The sequence below is a fragment of the Phycodurus eques genome, chromosome 3, assembly GCF_024500275.1.
Source record: "Phycodurus eques isolate BA_2022a chromosome 3, UOR_Pequ_1.1, whole genome shotgun sequence".
Taxonomy (NCBI): Eukaryota; Metazoa; Chordata; class Actinopteri; order Syngnathiformes; family Syngnathidae; genus Phycodurus; species Phycodurus eques.
The window spans coordinates 19,943,651-19,966,076 of NC_084527.1; the positions used below are offsets into that span (position 1 = coordinate 19,943,651).

Below are 22,426 nucleotides of genomic sequence, written 5' to 3' on the forward strand. Positions count from 1 at the left end.
TGTGTGTTAATTGTAATAAAATATGACTTAAGTTAACAATTTGATATATACTGTACATTTAAAAATATGTATTTTTGTATTACATTTAAAAAGATGTATTTTATCATACTACATATATATATATATATTATATATATTTATATATATATATAATACTTGGTTATTAAATATAATTATTTTAAATTATTAATTAATTTATTTTTCATTCATTTATGTCATACTATGCCCATAGTCGATAGGTGCTGTGTTTGTGTGTGTGTGTGTGTGTGTGTGTGTGTGTGTTTGTCTGGGTGCGTTAGCATTTATATGTGGAGATGGGAGGGGTGGGTTTGTGTGTATTTCCTGCTGTTTTTATCTCCGTGAAGCACTTTGGGTTGCATTTCTTTTATGCATGAAAAGTGCTGTATACATTTTTTTATTTGATTTATTGATTGAATAAATATTTATATATATATATTATATATATATTGATTGAAAATATATAAAAATATATATTTTATTAAATAACTGGTTTATTAATTATAATTAAATAAACCAAATTATTATTTTCTCATGAATTTATCTCATTGTTAATTGATTTATTGTAATAATAAAATAATATATATTAATATAAGGCGGCACAGTGGACATTTTATGATAAATTGATTAAATAAATGAACATGAAATATGTTATTAAAATAAGATATTTTACATACACATTGAACCTGACCTAGCCCAAATGTGACCCTTGCGCACCAAAGTTAGCCCACTCCTGATGATGAATTGATTCAACTGGACATAATTTTTGAAAAAGCAGAGTTCATGGAATAGCTAATTGAAATAATTTGAAATATTGTGTCCACATATACGCAATACATACCGGTAGGTCTCTTTTAAAAAACACATTCCCCCCCACATTCTGTCCACATGAAAGCGCATTTGAGAAAATCTGACAAGCACACACCAAAGCATCAAATGGTGCTATAAAAGGCAATTTTATTAGAATCAAGGAACAGAAGAGTCATACACATTTATAGTAGCGTTTTTGTGTTTTACAAAAAAAAAAAAAAAAGCTTTGGTACCAAATGAACACAAACATATTTTTTTTAAATGTTATTCTTACTAAAATAAAATAAAATAAAATGCTTGTTTTTTGTTTTTGTTTTTTCAGGACAAACATGCGAGGTGGACATTAAGGAGTGTGTCAAGAATCCCTGCCGCAACGGAGCCACCTGCCAGAACACCATGGGAAGTTACCGTTGCAGCTGCAAACCCGGATTCACCGGACGCAACTGTGAAACTGACATTGACGACTGCAAGCCCAGTAAGGCCTCTTTTCATTACAGTAATGTAGGGCTGCACCAATATATTGTTCGAGCATCGTCATCACGATGTATGTTTGTGAAATCGTCACGTCACAGGGTCTGCTGCGATGTTGGTGTACTGTAATATACAGTGGATCAACTGTAATATTAAAAGTGACCAGCAGAGCGACCTGTTTGGAGATGCTAATAAGATTAGCACCCATGTTATGATAAATTATCACGCTTCAAACAACACACTGAACAGCCAAGAGTGTTGTATACTTATCTTGTATGATAACTATGAAAGAGGACGCAGGAAACAGTGTAGACATGCTGTATTTCCTGTTTCGCTCTTCAGAATGAAACTACTGTAGGCAGGCACGCCGCAGCTGCGTGAGTGCCCGAGGTGCATTCAGAGACACTGCAGTAAATGGGAGCGAATATGTTCCTTGATTCTTTTGTAATACAGTATATAATTGTAAAAATTGATTACTAGGAAAATTCCTATTATAAGAATGGTTCGTTAAAACACTGTACGATCACACTGTGATAATATGGAGTTTATTTTGTTTTGTAATATACAAGTGGAAATGAAATGCCACCATTTTGAGGCTAATAGCCCATCAGCGACATACAGTATAAAAAATAAATAAAATTAAGAACTTTGAACTAGTTAATTTTTGGACCAGTGAACTTAGTTAAACATTTTGAAGTATTCACTATGAACTGAACCAGTTCATTTTTGGAATGGTGAACTGAACTTTGAACTTCTTTGCGTAGAAAATAAACTTCCCCAACATTGATCCTGTATTATTTCACATCGCAAAAAATATATAGCGGCCTTAAAATAAATGTTAGTGTCATTTTTTTCCAATATCGTGCAGCCCTACAGTGAACCCATGCTATGCATAATTTTTAAAATAATTTCCAATATTAATAGCTTAAACTCTAAGTATACCGCAAACTATGAACCCCAAACATTTAAAACTCATTTTACAACATTATTGGGCTCCCATAATAAGTGAATTCGCCAGTAGCGAATTACAAATAGGCGGAGGACCACTGTACAATGTGTTTAAAAAGTGTTTTATTATGTTTAAATGTGTTTTTAACTGATTAAAGCATATGGGAAGGGTAAAACTATGAAAACTATTTTTCTTATGTTCTCTCTATTGTGTATTTTCACCTGTTGCAGGTTAGGGTCTGGGATGAATCCCTCAGAATTAACACAGTCACTATAACAGAAATCTGTGATATAGCAGGGCCTAATTTTTCTAACAGTTCTTTCAGCTAAGTCACATGCTTACTGTCCCTTCCCTCACTGTCAGACCCGTGTAGCAATGGGGGCCTGTGTCAGGACGAGGCCAACGGCTTCCTATGCACGTGCCAGCCGGGCTTCCGGGGCATGGCGTGCGACGAGGACATCAACGAGTGCGAGAGCAACCCGTGCAAGAACGCCGCCAACTGCACCGACTGTGTCAACAGCTACACCTGCACCTGCCCACCCGGCTTCAGCGGCATCCACTGTGAAAACAACACGCCCGACTGCACGGAGAGGTATGGAGGACTCAGATTTGTTTTGTCCACTGCTGCCCCCTGTGGTGAATCTCGGAAGTATAAATGATTAGCTTTACTTGAGGATTACTATTTTAGTTGAATATCTTTTTATTATTTATTTATTTTTCTGATGATTCTACTTAAACTCCCTATATTCAAAGACAGGCATCTGTACAATGTCAAAATAGGTTCTTTACTTTTTCAACCTCACCTGACGGGATGACATAAAAAAGACCGATAGAGGTAAAGTCAACACTCAGTGATTAAGATTTTGGGGTCTTATCAGGCAGGAAAAAAAACGGGACAACAGTGACATGGAGGACAGTAAATATAAATTTTTACTTCTGTACATTTTAAAGTCTGCACTTCTACTTTTACCAGTCTTTTTTTACACTAGTATCTGTACTTCTTACCGGTGTGAGTACTTTTGCAACCTTTGTTGTGTCCATATACAGTATTTTTACGTACCCATGCATTTCTTCCCACAGCTCCTGCTTCAACGGCGGCACCTGCGTGGACGGTATCAACGCCTTCACGTGCCTGTGCCCTTCCGGCTTCACCGGCAGCTACTGTCAGCATGACATCAACGAGTGCGACTCCAGACCCTGCCTGCACGGTGGGACCTGCCAGGACAGCTACGGAGCCTACAAGTGTGTGTGTCCACATGGATACACGGGACTCAACTGTCAGGTAGGAAAGAGCCTTGAAATAATGGCGTGTGGTGTATTAAGCTTACGTGAGGCGTTACTACGTGAGGCTATATGAGTCATATTAAAGCAACAGTATCTCACAAAATGTGAGTACACCCCTCACATTTTACAAAATATTTTATTGAACGTTTTGACATAGGGATGTACTCACTTTATTTTGCCAGCGGACATTAATAGTTGTGTGTTGAGTCATTTTGAGGGATAGTGCATAACAGTGTTATACAGGCTGCACACTGACTCCTAATATTGCCGGTCAGCACATAGTGCTGTGAAGAAATTACTAGCACATATGTGCTAGTAATTTCTTCACTGTTGTCCCTTCAAATTATATTCAGTATTGTCATGAAATATTTGCAAAAATGTAATGGGCATACATTGTTCCCTTCACGTATTGTGGATTCAGTGCATTGCGGATTTATTCATCCATCCATCCATTTTCTGAGCCGCTTATCCTCACTCGGGTCGCGGGAGTGCTGGAGCCTATCCCAGCTATCTTCAGGCAGGAGGCGGGGTACACCCTGAACTGGTTGCCAGCCAATTGCAGGCATTGCGGATTTATGTTTTTTCATATTTATATTGCGCATAATTCACCGTATCACAGGATTTTGATTGTATGCTATAATTTTCTTTGTGGTAAAATAAACGCTTCCTAGCCTAAAACATAAAAACAGTTAAAAATAAATAAATAAATAAACCACATATTACAAGGAATAAAATATACCGTACATAGTGTCCAGTACTACTGTGCAATAATTTACGTTTAAGAGTTTAAAAGGTGTTTAAGAGTATAAAAAGTGTTTATAAGACTATGTGGTTGCTACTTCGCGGATTTCACCAATTGGAACCTAACCCTCGCAATTAACGAGGGATTACATTACTCACTTTTGTGAGATGCTGTCGCATACAGTGTAGCATGTCAGCGCTATGTGTGGCATATTCTGGTTATATTCATATTAAAGTTAAGCGAGGTAGATAAAGTTAAAATAGTCCTTTTAGTGATGTATTCTCTCTTAATCAACCTGTACCTGTATTTTAGTATCTAGTGCGCTGGTGCAACTCGTCACCCTGTAAAAATGGGGGTAGCTGCTGGCAAACGGGCACCTCCTACAGGTGTGAGTGCCAGACGGGCTGGGCGGGCGTCTACTGTGACATACCAAGTGTTTCCTGTGAGGTGGCAGCCAAACAGAGAGGTAAGAAAAAGGGGACGTATTATTGGAAATGTATTGTTGTAAAAGCTGGTATACACATAATTATTTAGCATACAAGTTTGAAATTACACAAACTATTCCATTTTTTGTGAACTATATTATTTCCAAAATGTGTCTGTAAATAAGTTGTTTTCAATTTGGCTAATATACATAATACCACTTCCATACCACTTTCCCTGCCCGTGACTTGGCAGCTAAACTGGATGGAGATTTGCCATTTTCAAGCAACGGTCAAACTTTGATGCACAGCGTTATAAGCTGATAAGTGGCACGCCGTTCAAAGGTTTCGGGTCACTCAGACAATTTCACATTTTCCACAAATACAGACTGTTCTTTATATGTATTTTTTTTGTTACTCCATTAACAATATATACACTGTATTCCTGATTAATGTAATGTTATCTTCATTGAAAAAACAGTGTTTTTATTTACAATTAATAATTGAAGACATTTCTAAGTGATCCCAAACTTTTGAACAGTAGTGTAAAGTATATTTAAAATATTTTTGTGTTGTTATTCTAAAAAAAAGTCAGAAGTCAATTGTGGCTTGCAAATATTTTATTATACAACTATTGTTCAATTTATGTTAGTAATTGATTTGGTGGGGAAAATGCATGTATTATCTGCTAAAAGTGAAGGGAAATTGCAATTTAGGTATAGATTTTCTGCCAAAATTAAAAGAAAAACTGTTTGTTTTCGTGGGCCACATAAAGTGATGTGGTGGGCCAGATCTGGCCTCCAAGCTTTGAGTTTGTCACCTGTCGGCTACACCAATTGAAAAGTGTAATTGGTAAATATATATAAATATATATATGTCAAAATGGGTGATGCAGTCCTGTCTCCACCAGTAAAAATATACCACTGCGTAGCTCGGCTAAGTTGCATAAGACAGACTGCACCTTCGAAACAATAAAATCTAAAAATTGGGTGAAAAATGTGATGTAATTCTTTATCATTACTGACATGTTTAGAAAACTGGGAACTGTTTGGAATGTAATTTAAAACAAATCATAATATGTGAGTATTTCATATTTCACTAGGGGTGGACGTTGCCAACCTGTGTCGTAACTCAGGCCAGTGTCTGGATGCCGGAAACGTTCACCGCTGCCACTGCCAGGTGGGTTATACAGGAAGCTACTGTGAGGAGCAAGTGGATGAATGCACGCCCAACCCCTGTCAGAATGGAGCGACTTGTTTTGACTTTTTAGGAGGATACACCTGCAAGGTAAGAAATCTGAATTTTAACTATTTAACTATTTTATAGTTATGTTTAAAAATTGTTCACCGGTGCGATGCTTCTTAATTTTTTTGTGTTCCTATTCTTAAAAAAAAAACACACACACACACTTATACCCAGTTTCTTTCCAATACCGTAATATATGCAGTCATACGTACCCCTGTCATATTGGAATGAAAGTGTTGGGTACACCTTTTTCATTACCTCTGGGTGGCGGCATATTAGAATGAACGTGTACACCTTTCTCATAACCTCTAGGTGGCGGTGACATTGGAATGAAAGTATACAGCTTTTTCATAACCTCTCGATGGCTGCATACATTTATAAAATGTGAAAGCGTTTTCATTTTCCCCTAAACTTATGGATAATGCGCACTATTGACTTTTGACATTTTTTTTGGGGGGGGGGGGGAATGTGCATTATACATGAGAAATTACGGTATATATATATATATATTTATATATTTAGTTATTTTTTTAAATCACAAATTGTGTATCTGCAACACTACCATAGAAGTAGATGAAATACTCCTATGGAGTCACTGTAACTACAGGGTCTATTTATAAACAGCACCCACTTCCAGTAATGTTAAGCTCCCCTCCATTAAAAATCTCTAGGTCGGCCTTGGCCCGGAAAGAAAACGCCAGGTAAACAAAATTCTTTGTGTTTCATGTCCGCCATCGATTCAACTCTTCTTCCTCCTTCTCTTCTTCTTCCTACTCCTCCTCCATCTTTGCGTCGCAGTGCTCGCCTGGCTTCGTGGGGACCAACTGCTCCGACGAGATCAATGAGTGCTTCTCCCAGCCGTGCCAGCACGGGGGCACCTGCATTGACCTGATCGATACCTACAAATGCTCCTGTCCCCGGGGAACGCAAGGTTAGAATACCCTATTCCGCCCATCCTCTTCTCTGTGTCTCTTAAGTAATTACACTTAAGGTTGCAAAGGGGTGAAACTTTTCCAGAAAACTTCTGGAAAGTTTCTGGTAAATTTCCATGTGAGGTTAAGCTTGAGGATTTTGGAAATACAATAATCCCTCGTTTATCACTAGGGTTAGGTTCCGGACCAGCCCCGCACTAGGTGAAATCTGCAAAGTAACGGAGTTTGCATGTTCTCCCTGTGCCTGCGTGGGTTTTCTCCGGGCACTCCGGTTTCCTCCCACATCCCAAAAACATGCATTAATTGGAGACGCTAAATTCCCCGTAGGTGTGACTGTGAGTGCGAATGGTTGTTTGTTTCTATGTGCCCTGCGATTCTCTGGCAACCAGTTCAGGGTGACCCCGCCTCCTGCCCGATGACAGCTGGGATAGGCTCCAGCACGCCCGCGACCCTAGTGAGGAGAAGCGGCTCAGAAGATGTATGGATGTGTATATATATATATATATATATATATATATATATATATATATTTATATATTTGTATATATATGTATATATATATATATATATATATATATATATATATTTCCTTTTTTAAAAATTATTTATGCATATTTTAAAGCTGTATGAACGTCCCTAGATGCTTATTAATCTTTCCCACACTATTAACCTCTACCATACACTTTCTATACTATAAAACATATTTTAAACTCTTAAACATACAGTGATGCACAGGAGTTCTGTACACTATTTTATTCCTTTTAATTTCTTTTTTAATAGATTTTTCTTTTGTTTTTTTTCCAGTTTTAATTTTTTAGTCTAGGAAGCATTTATTTTTCCACCAATGACGGCAAACACACAAAATGCCGCAATGTAGTGAATTGCGCTCGGTAATGAATATGAAAGAAAATCTCCAATGCACCTTTTCCGCAATTGGTGAACCGCGATACAGATACTGTGACTCCCCTTGCCCGTGCGAGGGCATTACAGTACAGTGACACCTTCAGATACAAGTGATATAAATTTTTCAAAACATACGAGCCGTCATTTGGCTGATTTTTGGTTTTGACTTACAAGCACAAATTTGAGATATGTGCACTGTATGGTGGCAACTTAACTCACTTCACAACAAGCAGCAGTTTGGCAGATAGTGAACCACTTCGTCAATCTGTTAATGCCTTTTCCAGTTAAAAAAAGTAATATACATTCCTCATTTAATTACTCTATTCTTTATTTTTTAATCCCAGCTTTTGCAGTGTAGGAAAGTCCTCCTGTCCAGTACACGTTTGAGTTGTATGTCACCCAAATGAATTTACTCTGTACACACTAGGCGTCAACTGCGAGATCAACGTGGACGACTGCACGCCGTTGGCCGAGCCGCTCACCAAAGAGCCCAAGTGTTTCAACCACGGCAGGTGCGTGGACGGCGTGGGCGGCTACCACTGCCTGTGCCCGCCCGGCTACGTTGGCGAGCGCTGCGAGGGTGACGTCAACGAGTGCCTCTCAAACCCGTGCGACCTGCGCGGCACGCACAGCTGCATCCAGCTGGCCAACAACTACCGCTGCGAGTGTCGTACTGGATTCACTGGTAATATTGATTCAATAATCAGATGGAAATTAGCTAATGAGAAAACAGAGAAAAATGTTAGAAAAATTACAGAATATTAGATGGAAAATACAAGATATTACACAAAAATATTAGTCAGTAATTTAATTTTAAATAATAAAATTACAAATGAAAATTAAGTATTTTGTTCTTAAAAAAATTAAAAACTAAGACATTTAACATTTGTGTTTATTTTATAAATATTGAATTGGTTAATTAATTACAATTCAAGTAATGAGGAAATAATACAATTACCAATGAGAATTAAATAATAATAATTAAAATAAAAAATGATGTACATTTAACAATTTGTTTTCATTTTATTAATATGTGACTTGTTAATTAATTGTGATTAACCTAATTATATTAATAATTCAAAATCGGGTTTCAAGCCATGTGTAAGGACTTACACAAAGGATTTAGCTTTCAAATGAGGGTTTAAAAAACGATTGGAAAAATACAAAAATATTAGATGAATAATACAAAAATATTTGAAAAAAATATATGCAATAGAATGAAAGATACATGTCGAAAATGAAAACATAAAATAAGACTAAAATATTATAGGTGTGACTGTAAATAAATCCGCAATGCCTGCAATTGGCTGGCAACCAGTTCAGGGTGTACCCCGCCTCCTGCCGGATGACAGCTGGGATAGGCTCCAGCACGCCCGCGACCCTCGTGAGGAGAAGCGGTTCAGAAAATGGATGGATGGATAAAATATTAGATAAAAATACTAAACTTCAGGAGAAAAATACTAGAATATTGGTAATTTAAAAGAAACTACTAGTCAAAAAGTACACAAATATTAGGAGTAAATATTACTTGGAAAATAGACAATTACAAAAATATTGTAAGAAATAAAAAATATTTGGAAAAATGCTAAATATTAGATGAAAAATGTAAGATTGGGAAAAAATAGAGTGGGTGAAAGATTTTCTTAAATGTAGTATTTTCTGGAATAAAGGTCCAAGAAACAGTATTTTACTAACTTCTCCATTAAGCAGAGCAACAGCACTTCCATTGCACATTAAAAACACTGAGAAAGATGCTTTGGGATACGTTGTTATCGGCTACATCCGTAATTAACCCCTGTGTGTTTTTGTGACATGACTATAGGTCAGCGCTGTGAAGCTGTGTTCGATGGCTGTAAGGGGAAACCGTGTCGCAATGGGGGGACCTGTGCTGTCGCCAGTAACACCCCGCACGGCTTCATATGCAAATGTCCTCCTGTAAGTGTGCACACACTCTCAAACAAACAATCGAACACCTTCTAGATTTGTAGCCAGGGGCGATAGCTGGGCCTTCAGTGGGGAATTACCCAACTTAATCCAACTCTTAAAACCACCACTATTATGTTGAAAATACAGTGCTTCTACGCATATTCGCGATTCGATTTTTGCAGATTTTTTGGGGGAACGTGTTATGTTATTCGCTGTTTTTGTGATCAGGCTAAAGCCCATACTAATATAAAAGTATTGCTTTGATCCATTCTTATGGCATCTTAGTACTAAGGAACGATGTTAATTTAGTCAGGCCATAGCACTGTCTAATAGAAAAGTAGTGATTTGGTGCCATGTTGTGGCTTCTAAAGGCAATTATTAACCTTTTTAGGGGGTGAAAATTACTCACAGATTTTCACTATTTGTGGCAGGGCTCGGCCTCTGTATAGAAAGATTTGATTCTATAGAAAAAATCAATATAACAGCACGTAACTGTTCGATGTACATAATCTGAAACAGTTCAGAATCAATTTTTATGTAATAACATGACAAGAAATTGAAAATGTAAGTAAAATATATCATACGCAACAGCAGAGATGGGGTACTCGAGTCAAATGAGTTGACTCGAGTCGACTCGAGTTGCCAGTTTTATGACTTGCGACCTGCTTACCAAATACTTAAGAAAGACTTGACTTTAGACAACTCACGCATTAAAGACATAACATAAGGACGTGGAACCTAATTCGTCATTACAAAACTCACCAAGACAGGTAAACGTCTTCAACAGTTTAGCCAGCTGGTCAGACATTAAATTTCATAGACTGGTTTAGGACGATTACAAATAATATTGATGTGATTGTAAACATTTTAGTACAGCTAAGTAACGCAACTCGCGGTGGGACAGTGTATGGTAATTGTCGGAACCTTTCGTTTCAGTTCAGAGGCACACACAACTCTCTTTTTTTCTTTCTCTCTCTCATTTACTAATGAGGTGAAGTGATGTGCACTCGAGAGCAGATAGTAGCGCCTTAAATGTAATGCCAACCGCTGAATGCAGAAGAAGTAAAACAGCGTCGTTACCGGTCAGTTGTAGAGATTAAAAAAAAGTGTGGAGAGGTTTGCAGGCATGAGGAAAGCGTTGTTTATAGGGCTGCTGTATCGGATCACTTTGCATTACGATCACGGCGATAAAAAAGTCATTGACAAAGGCTATGTTCGGAAATCCAATCTTACGCTCTCACTGTGCTCTGACAGTGCAGTGTTCAGAGCGGCGTAGCCTCTCCATTTTCTTTGAATTTACGAACGTGCGTGTCTGTGCCTGCGCCATATTGAATGTGTGAGTTCTGCCTGTACACATCTCGTCCTGCCTCACGCTTCGGCCGCTCTGTCTCATCAGTCAGAGCGGCGCGAGTGCGCTCCGGGACTCCCAGAGCGCGGCGCTGTGAATAACCGAAAGGCACACTCCAACAACGCTCTGAGTTTCCAAACGTTCCGCAGTGAAGAGAGTGCACTTGGAGTGAATTTCCGAACCAAAAGTGTGTTCCACATTAGTAAGCACAGTAAAAATGAGTAGCTACTTGTGAATATAATTTTCAAACTACTGAACATGTTTATTGAAGTGTCACCATTAAAATGTCATCTGTTGTGTCAGCTCTGTGAGAAAGCTGTCTACACTATGTTTTTAAAATTAATACCACAGCATATGAATCATAACATTTCATCTAATGACAATTGTCAATTGTCCAGAGTCAGTGCGTCTAAATAAATGAACTACCCCGACTGATTTAATTAGGGAACACAGGAATGCAAATACCGTTCACATTACTTTTTTTAAAGCATGGCAACATTTTTATGACATCTATTAATCCCTTACTTATGAATCTCTGATTATATTTGACCAACAGAAAACTGTATTGGCTTTTGTTTAATGGTGTTCTCTTAAGAACCGTAGGAGTTACTGGCACAAGTCTGTCACCACAAAGTACACAGCCTAGTTTGTTCAAAAATAAGGTTAAATTGAGTTTGAAATACAACTTTAAAACAAGTCAGTGCAAGAAATTAATCCATCCATCCATCCATTTTCTGAGCCGCTTCTCCTCACTAGGATCGCGGGCGTGCTGGAGCCTATCCCAGCTGTCATCGGGCAGGAGGCGGGGTACACCCTGAACTGGTTGCCAGCCAATTGCAGGGCACATACAAACAAACAACCATCCGCACTCACATTCACACTTACGGGCAGTCTTCAATTAACCTACTATGCATGTTTTTGGGATGTGGGAAGAAACCGGAGTGCGGAGAAAACCCACGCAGGCACGGGGAGAACATGCAAACTCCACACAGGCGGGGCCGGGGATTGAAACCCAGTCCTCAGAACTGTGAGGCTGACGCTCTCACCAGTCAGCCACCGTGCCGCGGCTGAAATCTAATGGGACAAAAAAATTTAACATCCACATCCGCGAATTGGAAGCAGTGCAGCCAACAAAAACGCTACGAAATGAAGAAAATTTACTTTTGGGAATAAGTTAATATAATTTAATGAAACAAATATTATAATTTAGGTTGTAAATGTAGTTTCTAGTAGTGTTTAGGCCAGCAGAGAAGGCCTTCCTGGGTTAGGGTTAGCGTTACTGACCAAAGTTTGTGGTTAATAGTGAATCTTTTCTAAACAGGGATTCACTGGCTCCACCTGTGACTACAACGCCCAGGCTTGCGGCAGCCTCCAGTGCCGGAATGGAGGCACTTGCATCTCGGGCCAGCTGAGTCCCAAGTGTCTGTGCACGCCATCATTCACGGGGCCCCAGTGCCAGTACCCCACCGACAGCCCGTGCAACTCCAACCCCTGCTACAACTCAGGCACGTGCGAGAACACCCCCGAGGCGCCGTACTACCACTGCGTCTGCCCCGCCAACTTCAACGGCCTCTGGTGCCACATCCTGGACTACAGCTCCCCGGGCGGACGGGGCCACGATGTGGCACCGCTGCCACCGTCAGTGACGGACGTAGCTTGTGAGATCCCGCAGTGTGAGGAGCGCAAGCACAACCAGGTGTGCGATATGCTGTGCAACAAGCACGCATGCGGCTGGGACAATGGCGACTGCTCGCTTAACTTCGACGATCCATGGAAGAACTGCTCGGCCTCGTTGCAGTGTTGGCGCTACTTCAATGACGGCAATTGTGACTCGCAGTGCGACAATGGCGGGTGCCTCTACGATGGATTTGACTGCCAGAATCTGGAAGGACAGTGCAAGTGAGTTTTCTTAGATAGCACTGGGTAACAAAAATATTTTTTGATTCTGGTTCTGATGTTTTTTCAATTGATGTAGGACAGTATTGCATCACTGAAGCAAAAAATTACATCTGTTTCAGATCAAGTTTTTATGCCAAGTTGTTAAAATGTTAAAACTTTTCTTTCTGTAAATTGAATAGTAGACTGATAAAAATATTTAGGCTACCTGTAAATTTAATGTTACGTTAACACTGCTCAAAGTTTAGGGCATGCACCTCCATTTATTTGGACCTCTGAAGTGAAAATACCTGGACATGTAAACAAAAACATGTGACCATAGTTTAAAAACTTGGCATGTTTGAGAAAAACTACTGTGGTATTTGGACTCAGCACATCAAAATTGTCCTAACTGAGCTAAACAAAATCTTAGACAATGAATCTGTTGTTGACCAGTGTAATCATCACATGTATGTACAGTATCATATTTCCATAACTAGTGGCTGGTACATGTACTCCTATTCTGAGTTTTGGGTAAAGAATACAGAGGCGTAGAGAGGTCCCACAAAGAGTATACACTACACACAAAAATACTGGGATATTGGGCTTTGGGGTGAAATTTACAGGTCAACTAAATTTGACCTTATTTAAATTCTTTGAATTGTGGCCGACTTGTTAGCACATCTGCCTCAAAGTTCTGAGGACTGGGGTTCAAATCCTGGCCCCGCCCCTGTGGAGTTGCACAAAGTAAACTCTTATCTCTAGGCACCACTGTATTGGTTACTGTAACATTACATTTTTTCGAAAATAGAAAATAATTCCTGTGACATTTGGAGTTACACATTTTAGTTATTTTAAATTGGTGTTAGGATTATGAGGGGGTCGTCGGAAAAATGTCTTCCTTGAAAGGGATCTCTGGACGGCAAAAGTTTGAGAACCCCTCAGACACCATTAACTTGTTTTCGGTTCATAGCCCCCTGTACGACCAGTACTGCAAAGACCACTACGCCGACAGCCACTGCGACCAGGGCTGCAACAACGCTGAGTGCGAATGGGATGGCCTGGATTGCGCCAACAACATGCCAGAGAAGCTGGCCCTGGGCCAGCTTGTGGTGGTGGTCCTGATCGCACCAGCGCAGCTGCTCAACAACTCGTTTGGCTTCTTGCGTGCGCTCAGCCGTGTCCTGCGCACCAACGTGGTGTTCCGGATGGACACGGAGGGCGAGACCATGGTCTACCCCTACTACGGCAACGAACAGGAGCTAAAGAAGTACAACGTCAAACGCTCGGTGGCCACATGGTCTGAAGTTCCGGGCAAGGTGCTGAACGTGGTCAGGAGGAGCGTGGATGGGCACTGGCGGACAAAGAGGGAGCTGGATCACGTGCAGATAAAAGGGTGAGGAAGATTATTTAAGATTTCTGCAGAGATGGCAGAAGTGCTCACACTCTATACGTAACTATAAGAAAGTAGAGCCTATTTTGAAAGTACAGATCAGTTTTCAAATGTAGCGAGTAAAAGTAAAAAGTAATCACAAAAATAATACTGAAGTATACAGATACCTGAAAAATCGACTTAAGTACTGAAATACAGAAATATCCCCATGGTGGAAAGAAACAAAGTACAAGTCAGGATGTCTGCCACCATTTTGAAGAGGAACAACCAGCTAAATGCTTTCTCTTGGCCTTGTAGCTCCATCGTGTACTTGGAGGTTGACAACCGTCAGTGCGTCCAGCAGTCCAGCGAATGTTTCCAGAGCGCCACGGACGCCGCCGCCTTCCTCGGGGCGTTGGCGTCCAGCGGCAAACTGGACGTTCCCTATACCATCGAAGCCGTTTATAGTGAGTATAAGTAGGCTTTATTGTCTAATATGTTGGCTTCAGCGTAAATGCGTTGTGTAAAACTGTAATTTTGCACTTTTAGAGGCAATTTTGTCAGGAGAGAGCTCTTCAGTGTCATAAACACGTTTTGTTCATCACATTGTTAAAGTTTCCTTGTTCATCTCCTTCAACGCTTTTTGGATATTTTGGAGACACCCCTAATTTGTTATCGCACCAGTATGCCTTTTACATGAAGTTTTTATCAGACTGCATTGCCTCGATGAGGTAGATATGTTTAGCAGAAAAGTCTGTGATACAGTGGGACTGTGAGAGGTGGACTGCAATATAGTTAGGGGATTACTGTGCAGTGGGTCCCCGGTTATAGCAGGGGATACATTCTGACCCACCTTGCAAAAGGTAAAAATCTCCAAAATAGAGAGACCATATGATAAAAACATTTTTAGCTATATAGTTTTATCCCTCCCGATGCTTTAACCACCGTTGAAGGTACTAAAATATACGATTAAAACACACTTTGTAAAGTATTCCTTAGCGCTTGTTCTCACTCTTTCCAGTCAAGAAATGGGAAACTATCTTATAACATCACTTTGCTGAAACAAAAAGAAGATTCACTTGAAAGGTCCAAAGGCCAAAGCATGCTTGCTTCAAGCTGTTTGTCACTCAAGGTGAAGCTTACTTTAAAACTGACATGACACAAAAGAGAATTTAACATTGTATGTTAAACCAAACTATATCATTTTGTTTCAAGAAAGTCCGCTAACTCAAGGCTAACATAAAATGCAAACTGCCATAGAGGGGCTAATGGAAATTAGCATAGATGCTGCAAAAATTCAAAACCTTTAAAAAAAAACTGCTAGTTTAACTGATGGAGGAGCAACACGTACTGACTGTACAAGTAGCACATACAACAATACTCACAAGCATATATTCTTTGTGTCCTGTGGGAACAACGACTACCTAAGTTGGGGACCTTCCCTGCCTTTTTTTCTTGCTCCATCTCTTCCCATGTCACAGTACAACATGGTACTACATTGAAGACATGCAACACTAAATTCCACCTTGCCTGTATATTGTAAAATCCCATAAAAAAACTATCGCTTAAAAATCCGCAACATAGCGGCGGTGCGAACATCAAACCGCGATATAGCAGGGGAACACTGCAATTAATATTGAATGGGTGTGGATTGCAGTGAATGTGCCGTGATCCCATCAGGCCTTGATCTGGAGTCTTTCCTTACATGCTCGTACACACACAGGTGGGACACATGCGGGGGCGCCCACATGAAAAAGTGAAAATATCCACGGCACCCGCCACCCCTGTCAGGTCCTAACCCCGCCGCTCTTTGATTGTATATTTGTTATGCAGCCATGAACAAATTCAGTGGCGATCAATCAATCCTTTTTCCTTGCTAGTCTTAAATCCACTGGCTTCGGGCTCCAAAATGCTTAATTGCTGCAAATCAACTCAAAGCAGCTCTCCATCTCCTGCTTTTTTTTTTCTTGTGTGTGCATGGTGCGAGGGGCTGCTGCTGCAACCTTCACCTCGCTGGATGTAATACCAGGACTTAAGGGTTTAGGTTGGGGAGGGGAGTTTATCATTTCAAAATCGTTAGTAAGGGTGGGGGGGGAGAGAAAGGGAAAAATTGATCGGGAGTGTGCTAGAAGTTGGGATTCTTTGTTATCTGGAAAATCCTGATAAATCCTCCGTCTTTACAGCTTAATGCGCGTGCAGTAATTTGAAGTTCATTAATCCCCCTCCTCCTTTCTCTTTTTTTTCCTCTTAAAGAAGAAATTGTAAAGTTGCCTCTCGGTACCATGAGTTGAAAAGCGAGTTAGGAGGGTGGTAGTGGTCTTTTTTTTCCTCTTTTTTTTTTTTTCGCGCCCCATTCTTTGCCATTGTGATTATTACGGGATAGCTAGTAGAAGCAAGTGTCTCGGACGCCCTCACTGCTGGTCCATTCCCGGTGCCGTGACCATGCTGTGGCTTCTCTCGCCAGGCGGTGCCGACGCCCAGCAGCCGCAGGAACTCTACCCGGTCTACCTGGTGCTGGGCACCCTGGCCATGTTGGCTTTCGTCGGTGTGGGTGTGGTGGTCGCCCGGAAGCGTCGGCACGAGCACGGGCGCCTCTGGCTCCCTGAGGGCTTCAAGACCACCGAGCCCAGCAAGAAGAAGAGACGCGAGCCCGTCGGGGAGGATTCGGTGGGATTAAAGTAAGTTTCGTCTGTTTGTTTTCTTCACGCGTCAGGTGAAGGGCTACCTCTGACCCTTCAAATTTGGGGCGCATGTCAGGGTTTTACCATATCATTAATGATACCTAGAGAATGCAATTTGTGTAGAAATGGCGTGTGAATGCTGAAGAGCTGACGCTGAACTGAAATGCAGTGGAATAATTGAAAATCTTGAAGTGTGAGACTTTGATAAATGGCAAATGGAGGTAAATGTATAAAATATCTCCTAATTTTGGAATCTTATTGCGAAAATTGGGAGACTTGGGGCATGTGATAAATAGTTCGGAAGATGTCCTGAATGAGCTAAACATTTTGAAGTCGGAATACTTTGAATCGGTCAAGAAATATTGAAGAAAGTAAATATGTAAATTATCGATGAATTTGGTGATTTTATCATGATATTTGAGGAATGTGAGAATTATTGGAATGTGGAAAGGAGGAGATTGATATGTAAAATATCTCTGAATTGGGGAATTGTACAGGGGGAATTTGAGAATTTGATTAGTAGTTCTACAGATATCCTGAATGAGCTGAACATTTTGAAGTTGGAATGGTCGAGTAATGTAGAATGAGGAGGTAAAGAGGTCAAATAGCTCTTAATTTGTGAATATTACTGTGGAAATGTGGACATTTGGGGAATGTGATTGATTAATAGTATATAGGTCAAATATCCCTTAATTTTGGATTTAATTTTGGTGAAAATTAGAGAGATTTTGAGATTTTAGAAAGATTTTGGGGGGAATCTGATATTTCCGGAATGTTTTGAATCTGTGAACAAAACGTGGAAGGATTAGGATGTGAAAAAAGTGGGGAGAATGCTCTTCAGCATTCATACAGTGATTGGCAGTTGAGGTGTGCTTTTATTGACAACCAAGGGGTGGGATGTGGATTTGATCAGTGCTTTTTTATTGTTTTTTTTTTCTCCATTAATGGCTCGGAGGAGATGGACCGATTTCACTGTCATCTCCTCTTGTTCGTCACAGACCGCTAAAAAACACCTCGGACATTTCCCTCATGGACGACGGCCACAACGAATGGGGAGAAGACGAGCCCTCAAGCGACAAACGTTTCAGGGTAAGAAATCAACAACAAAATTATGTTTTCAACATTTTATCATCTGATTATTTACAGTGGAGGTGGAAAAGTAGAAATATAGTTGATAGAGTATAGATATGCCGAGTTCTTTATTATTTACCTTGTTTATTTTTGTCTTTTTTATTTATTTTGGCAACTATGATCACCTTACCTCACCCAAAGCATTTCTTCTTTTGGAATGATGTCAAAGATAAAGTGTATTCAAGAGTGCAAAATTACTCACACTCTGTACTAAAGTAGAACAGATGTGTTAAAGAAAAGACTGAATTTTTTTTCCATCTAATATTTTGGGGCTTTTTTTTGTCTCATATTTTGTTTTATTGGCCAACATTTTGTCTTTTTTTCTGAGTATTTACTAATTTTTATCGAATGTTCTTGTTGATTTTTTAAAATATTTTCAGCTAATATTTTTTTTGTCTATTCTTGTTGTTGTTTTTTATTTGTGATTTTTTTTTTGTCTTATATTTTGTATTATTGTTGGATATTTTTGGAAAAAAAAATACCGGTATCTAATATTTTGTATTCTTGATTAATATTATTGTCAGATTATTTTTGTATTTGCGTCTTGCACCGAAACCAATTTCGAGTCAAATCATTTGTAAGCAGATGTGGTCAAAGTGCTCACACACTGTACTTACTGTAGATAGGAATATATATACTTGTGTAATAAAAAAAAAAAAAAAAAAGTAGAAGTAGAAATACTTATTCATCTCCTTTACTCCTTTTAAAAGTAAAAAAGTACAGACTGAAACGTACTTATTTATACATCCATCCATCCACAAACAAACAACCATTCACGCCTACGGGCAATTTAGAGTCGTCAATTAACCTCGCATGCATGTTTTTTGGGGATGTGGGAGGAAACCGGAGTGCCCGCGAAAACCCACGCTGGCACAGGGAGAACATGCAAACTCCACACAGGTGGGGCCGGGGTTTGAAACCCCGCTCCTCAGAACTGTGAGGCAGAGGCTCTAACCAGTCGCCCACCGTGCCGCCCGTACTTAGTTACAAAAGTTAAAATGAATTGTTACTGTCCATTATATTTAGTATCAATTTTGATGACTTGGCACAATGGGGGGGGGGGGGGGAACCTCTGCACGTTGTACTTGTCTGTACATAATGTTCATTTGTATTTTATTCTAATTGTGACTTAATAAAGCCATTGGGTTTTTTAAATAATGAAAACAGCATACCCATGTTTGCAGCTCTCTTAATATCGTATCTTTTTCTTTCCCTCTCCAGCAGTTTGACGAGCAAGCCGTCGTAGACGCAGGCGACCACACGGACAACCGGCAATGGACCCAGCAGCACTTGGACGCGGCTGACCTGCGCATCCCCTCCGTGGCGCCCACACCCCCCCAGGGCGAGATTGACAGCGACTGCATGGACGTCAACGTCCGAGGGCCAGGTGGGTGACGCTCGGCCAATTAGTTCGGACAGTCAAAATAGAAAGCAGATTTTTAATGTCATACATTGGGCTTCCAAAGCTACAAAACAATCACAGAGGTTGATAAGTTTATTCGACATGGAAAAGATTTAGGATACATTTAAATTGGGTTAAAAAAAAGGTAATTTTAATCATAATTTTATGGTCAAGAATAATAAATGAATCCTTTATAATTCAGATGTCTTATGTATTTTTAATTTAGCCAAGGGAAAGATACTATTTTACGCATTTTCATATTTTGTAGTATATACCTGTATTTAAATATTTAGTATAATTGAATAATAAGTAATAAAAATATATTAATTTCTGTTTTATTGGTACTACATATACCTTTTATTTTTTATATCAACCTCCATCAAGTATATTTTATTATTATTATGATTATTATTACATTATATTTGTTATTTATTATTTCATTATATTTACTTTCTGAACAATTATAAGAAAGTACATAAAATAGTAATAAATACTACTTTTTTGTAGTATTGTTTTTTCTTTGAATAGTTACCTCTACCAAGGGATATTTATTTATTATTATTTCATTATATTTACTTTCTGAACAATTATAAGAAAGTATATAAAATAGTAATAAATGCTACTTTTTTGTATTATTGCTTTTTCTTTGAATATTTACCTCCACCAAGATCTTTATTTTTTAATCTTTTACATTTTATTATATTATTACATAATTGTGTGTGTGTCTTTTTATATATCGTTCAATTTGTGCCAAAAATCCACATATTGACATACAGTAATTTAGTTAGGATATTTGTTATCGCTTGTAAATCTCATCCAATCAGGTTTTTCATTGTTTTACCTCTGTTGGATCTTATGATATTTTGATCCCTTTATATCACATTTGGTTATATGAACAATTATTATCAATTATCAGGCGCTTTAATTGCTTGTGAAATGTAATTAAATGCCCTTTTGAAGATCCTGATTGCTAGTATGTGTGTGTCTTATGGTTTCCGTCAAAGCAGAGAGCACGTCACGTTGTCAGTGTGTGATTTGCGTCGGTGTGCACGAGGGAGTTGTTGCAGGCCCTGCCGGGGTCCTCGGGGCGAAGGATCTTCTTCAAAGCAGACGCCACCTGGGAGTTGGGGGAGGGACACTGATTCCAGATCAGATTGATCATTGCGCCACTAATGGGCCTCCATTTTCTAACCCAGTAATAGCCAAACGTTTTCTACTGAGGACCAGAACAGGAGGAAGAGGGATTTTACTTCTCCTTGTGTTTATGGAACATGATAAAACCAATAGTCAATTAGTTGTTATTCAATTTACTCTAAGTCAACATATGCAAACCAAAAGATCTAAGCTGAGTGTTATTGATGACGAAGCAAAACGTTCTTAGGATTAGTGTCATACAGTACCTATTAATACAAATAAAACATTCAACTTAAAAGTGTGATATCTTGAAACACTCAAATGTATTTACAATTTTTAATTAAAAAAAAAAAAATGTGCGACAAATACTCGTTTGGCCTTAACACTCTTGGAGCTTACAAAACTCTTGTTACATAATACTCTATGTATGCGGAAATTATATGAGTCTCTTACCTCGTGCGGCTGCCCTCTGCAAGGAGGCATTACAGCGATCTATAGTATTTTAACAAAACAAGCCTACACAAATTTATCTAACCTCACTATTTTCATTCGGTATTGTCTAAAAAAAAACATCCAGACTTTGAAGCTAGGTGACAATTACTATTGCTTTTGAGACAATCAAGAACGCTTACGAAGTATGAGCAAATGTGCCTGGCTTCGAGCGCTGACGTCACAGGCTCACTTGGGTTGGGGGGTTCTGCAGACATGCTTTTTAAGTCCAGAACTATAAAATAAGTGCCAGTGTTCACAAATGTCCTTTAAAAGAGGCTATTTTGTCGTAGGTGTCGAATCCCCAGAAGAAGAGCTCGGACAAATCAAAGTAATGGGGTTAACAACTAGCAAGTGCACTTTTTTTCGCCCCCGCCGCCACCGATCGATGCGCTGGGATTGACCAAATCTGCGGGATCTGCGGCCTGCGATTCCTTTTGAAGAGGAGAAAAGCCCGTCCGAGTCGACGCAACGTGCCTCGCTGCCTCGCTCAGTCAGATATTGCGGTTCACCTTGTTCTATCCCCCCCCCCAACTTCGCTTTTCTCCTAAAGCATAACCGAAGCGTCGATCAGAATCCGTTATTCAATTTGTTTGTTGCTTTGTTTTGATCGGCCCTCGCTTTGAAGTGCATCCTTTTGTCTTCTTTCCCCTGCTGAGTCATACCCCTTGTTTTCCCCCTTTTTTATTTTTTTGTTAATTTTTTTTTTTATAAACCTTTCCGTGTTCGGCTGCTTGGTTATTAAAGTATGGTGGATCTGTACGCCTTTTTATGCTGTGCATCAGGGGAATTTGATATACAGGTACAGTCGTACTTAGACTTAAAAGATACCCCACTAACAAATGTTTCGAAATATGATAGCAAACAGAAACAAGAGGCCGTATTCTTGCTTCATGCTGTTTATTGCCACTCCCAGGTGAAGCTTACTGTAAAACTAAACATAAAACATAGAATTACATGTGTATTTCACCACATACCTTCGCCTTTCAAAAGTTCACTACCTTAATGCTAATACACAATCCAAAACGGCATAGACAGGCTAACGAAACCAGCATCAACGATTTGGTGGTTATAAACCTTTAAATTTATTGTTCCTGTTTTTGGGGGTCGGGAAGAGATTAATATTTCCATTCATTTTAATGAGGGAATAAGATTTGAGATTCCAGTGATTTGAGTTACATAAGTGTCATGTGACAAATTAAACTCATAATTCAAGGTACCACTGTACAGTAATCCCCCACTCGTCGTAAGAGATAGGAACTGAGCCCCACTGTGAATAGCGAAAGACCACA

General features: G+C 39.4%; 1 protein-coding gene across 1 annotated transcript in view; it reads left to right on the top strand.

Moving 5' to 3' along the window:
* Window positions 1-22,426, top strand: part of LOC133400120 (neurogenic locus notch homolog protein 1-like) — a 78,865-nt gene that overhangs the window by 50,651 nt on the left and 5,788 nt on the right. Inside the window, 14 exon segments of the mRNA XM_061672390.1 lie at window positions 1,151-1,303; window positions 2,612-2,840; window positions 3,329-3,530; window positions 4,587-4,740; window positions 5,799-5,983; window positions 6,740-6,872; window positions 8,204-8,461; window positions 9,599-9,711; window positions 12,372-12,949; window positions 13,899-14,321; window positions 14,616-14,764; window positions 16,762-16,975; window positions 17,977-18,067; window positions 19,334-19,496. Coding sequence (XP_061528374.1) covers window positions 1,151-1,303; window positions 2,612-2,840; window positions 3,329-3,530; window positions 4,587-4,740; window positions 5,799-5,983; window positions 6,740-6,872; window positions 8,204-8,461; window positions 9,599-9,711; window positions 12,372-12,949; window positions 13,899-14,321; window positions 14,616-14,764; window positions 16,762-16,975; window positions 17,977-18,067; window positions 19,334-19,496 — 3,045 coding nt within the window.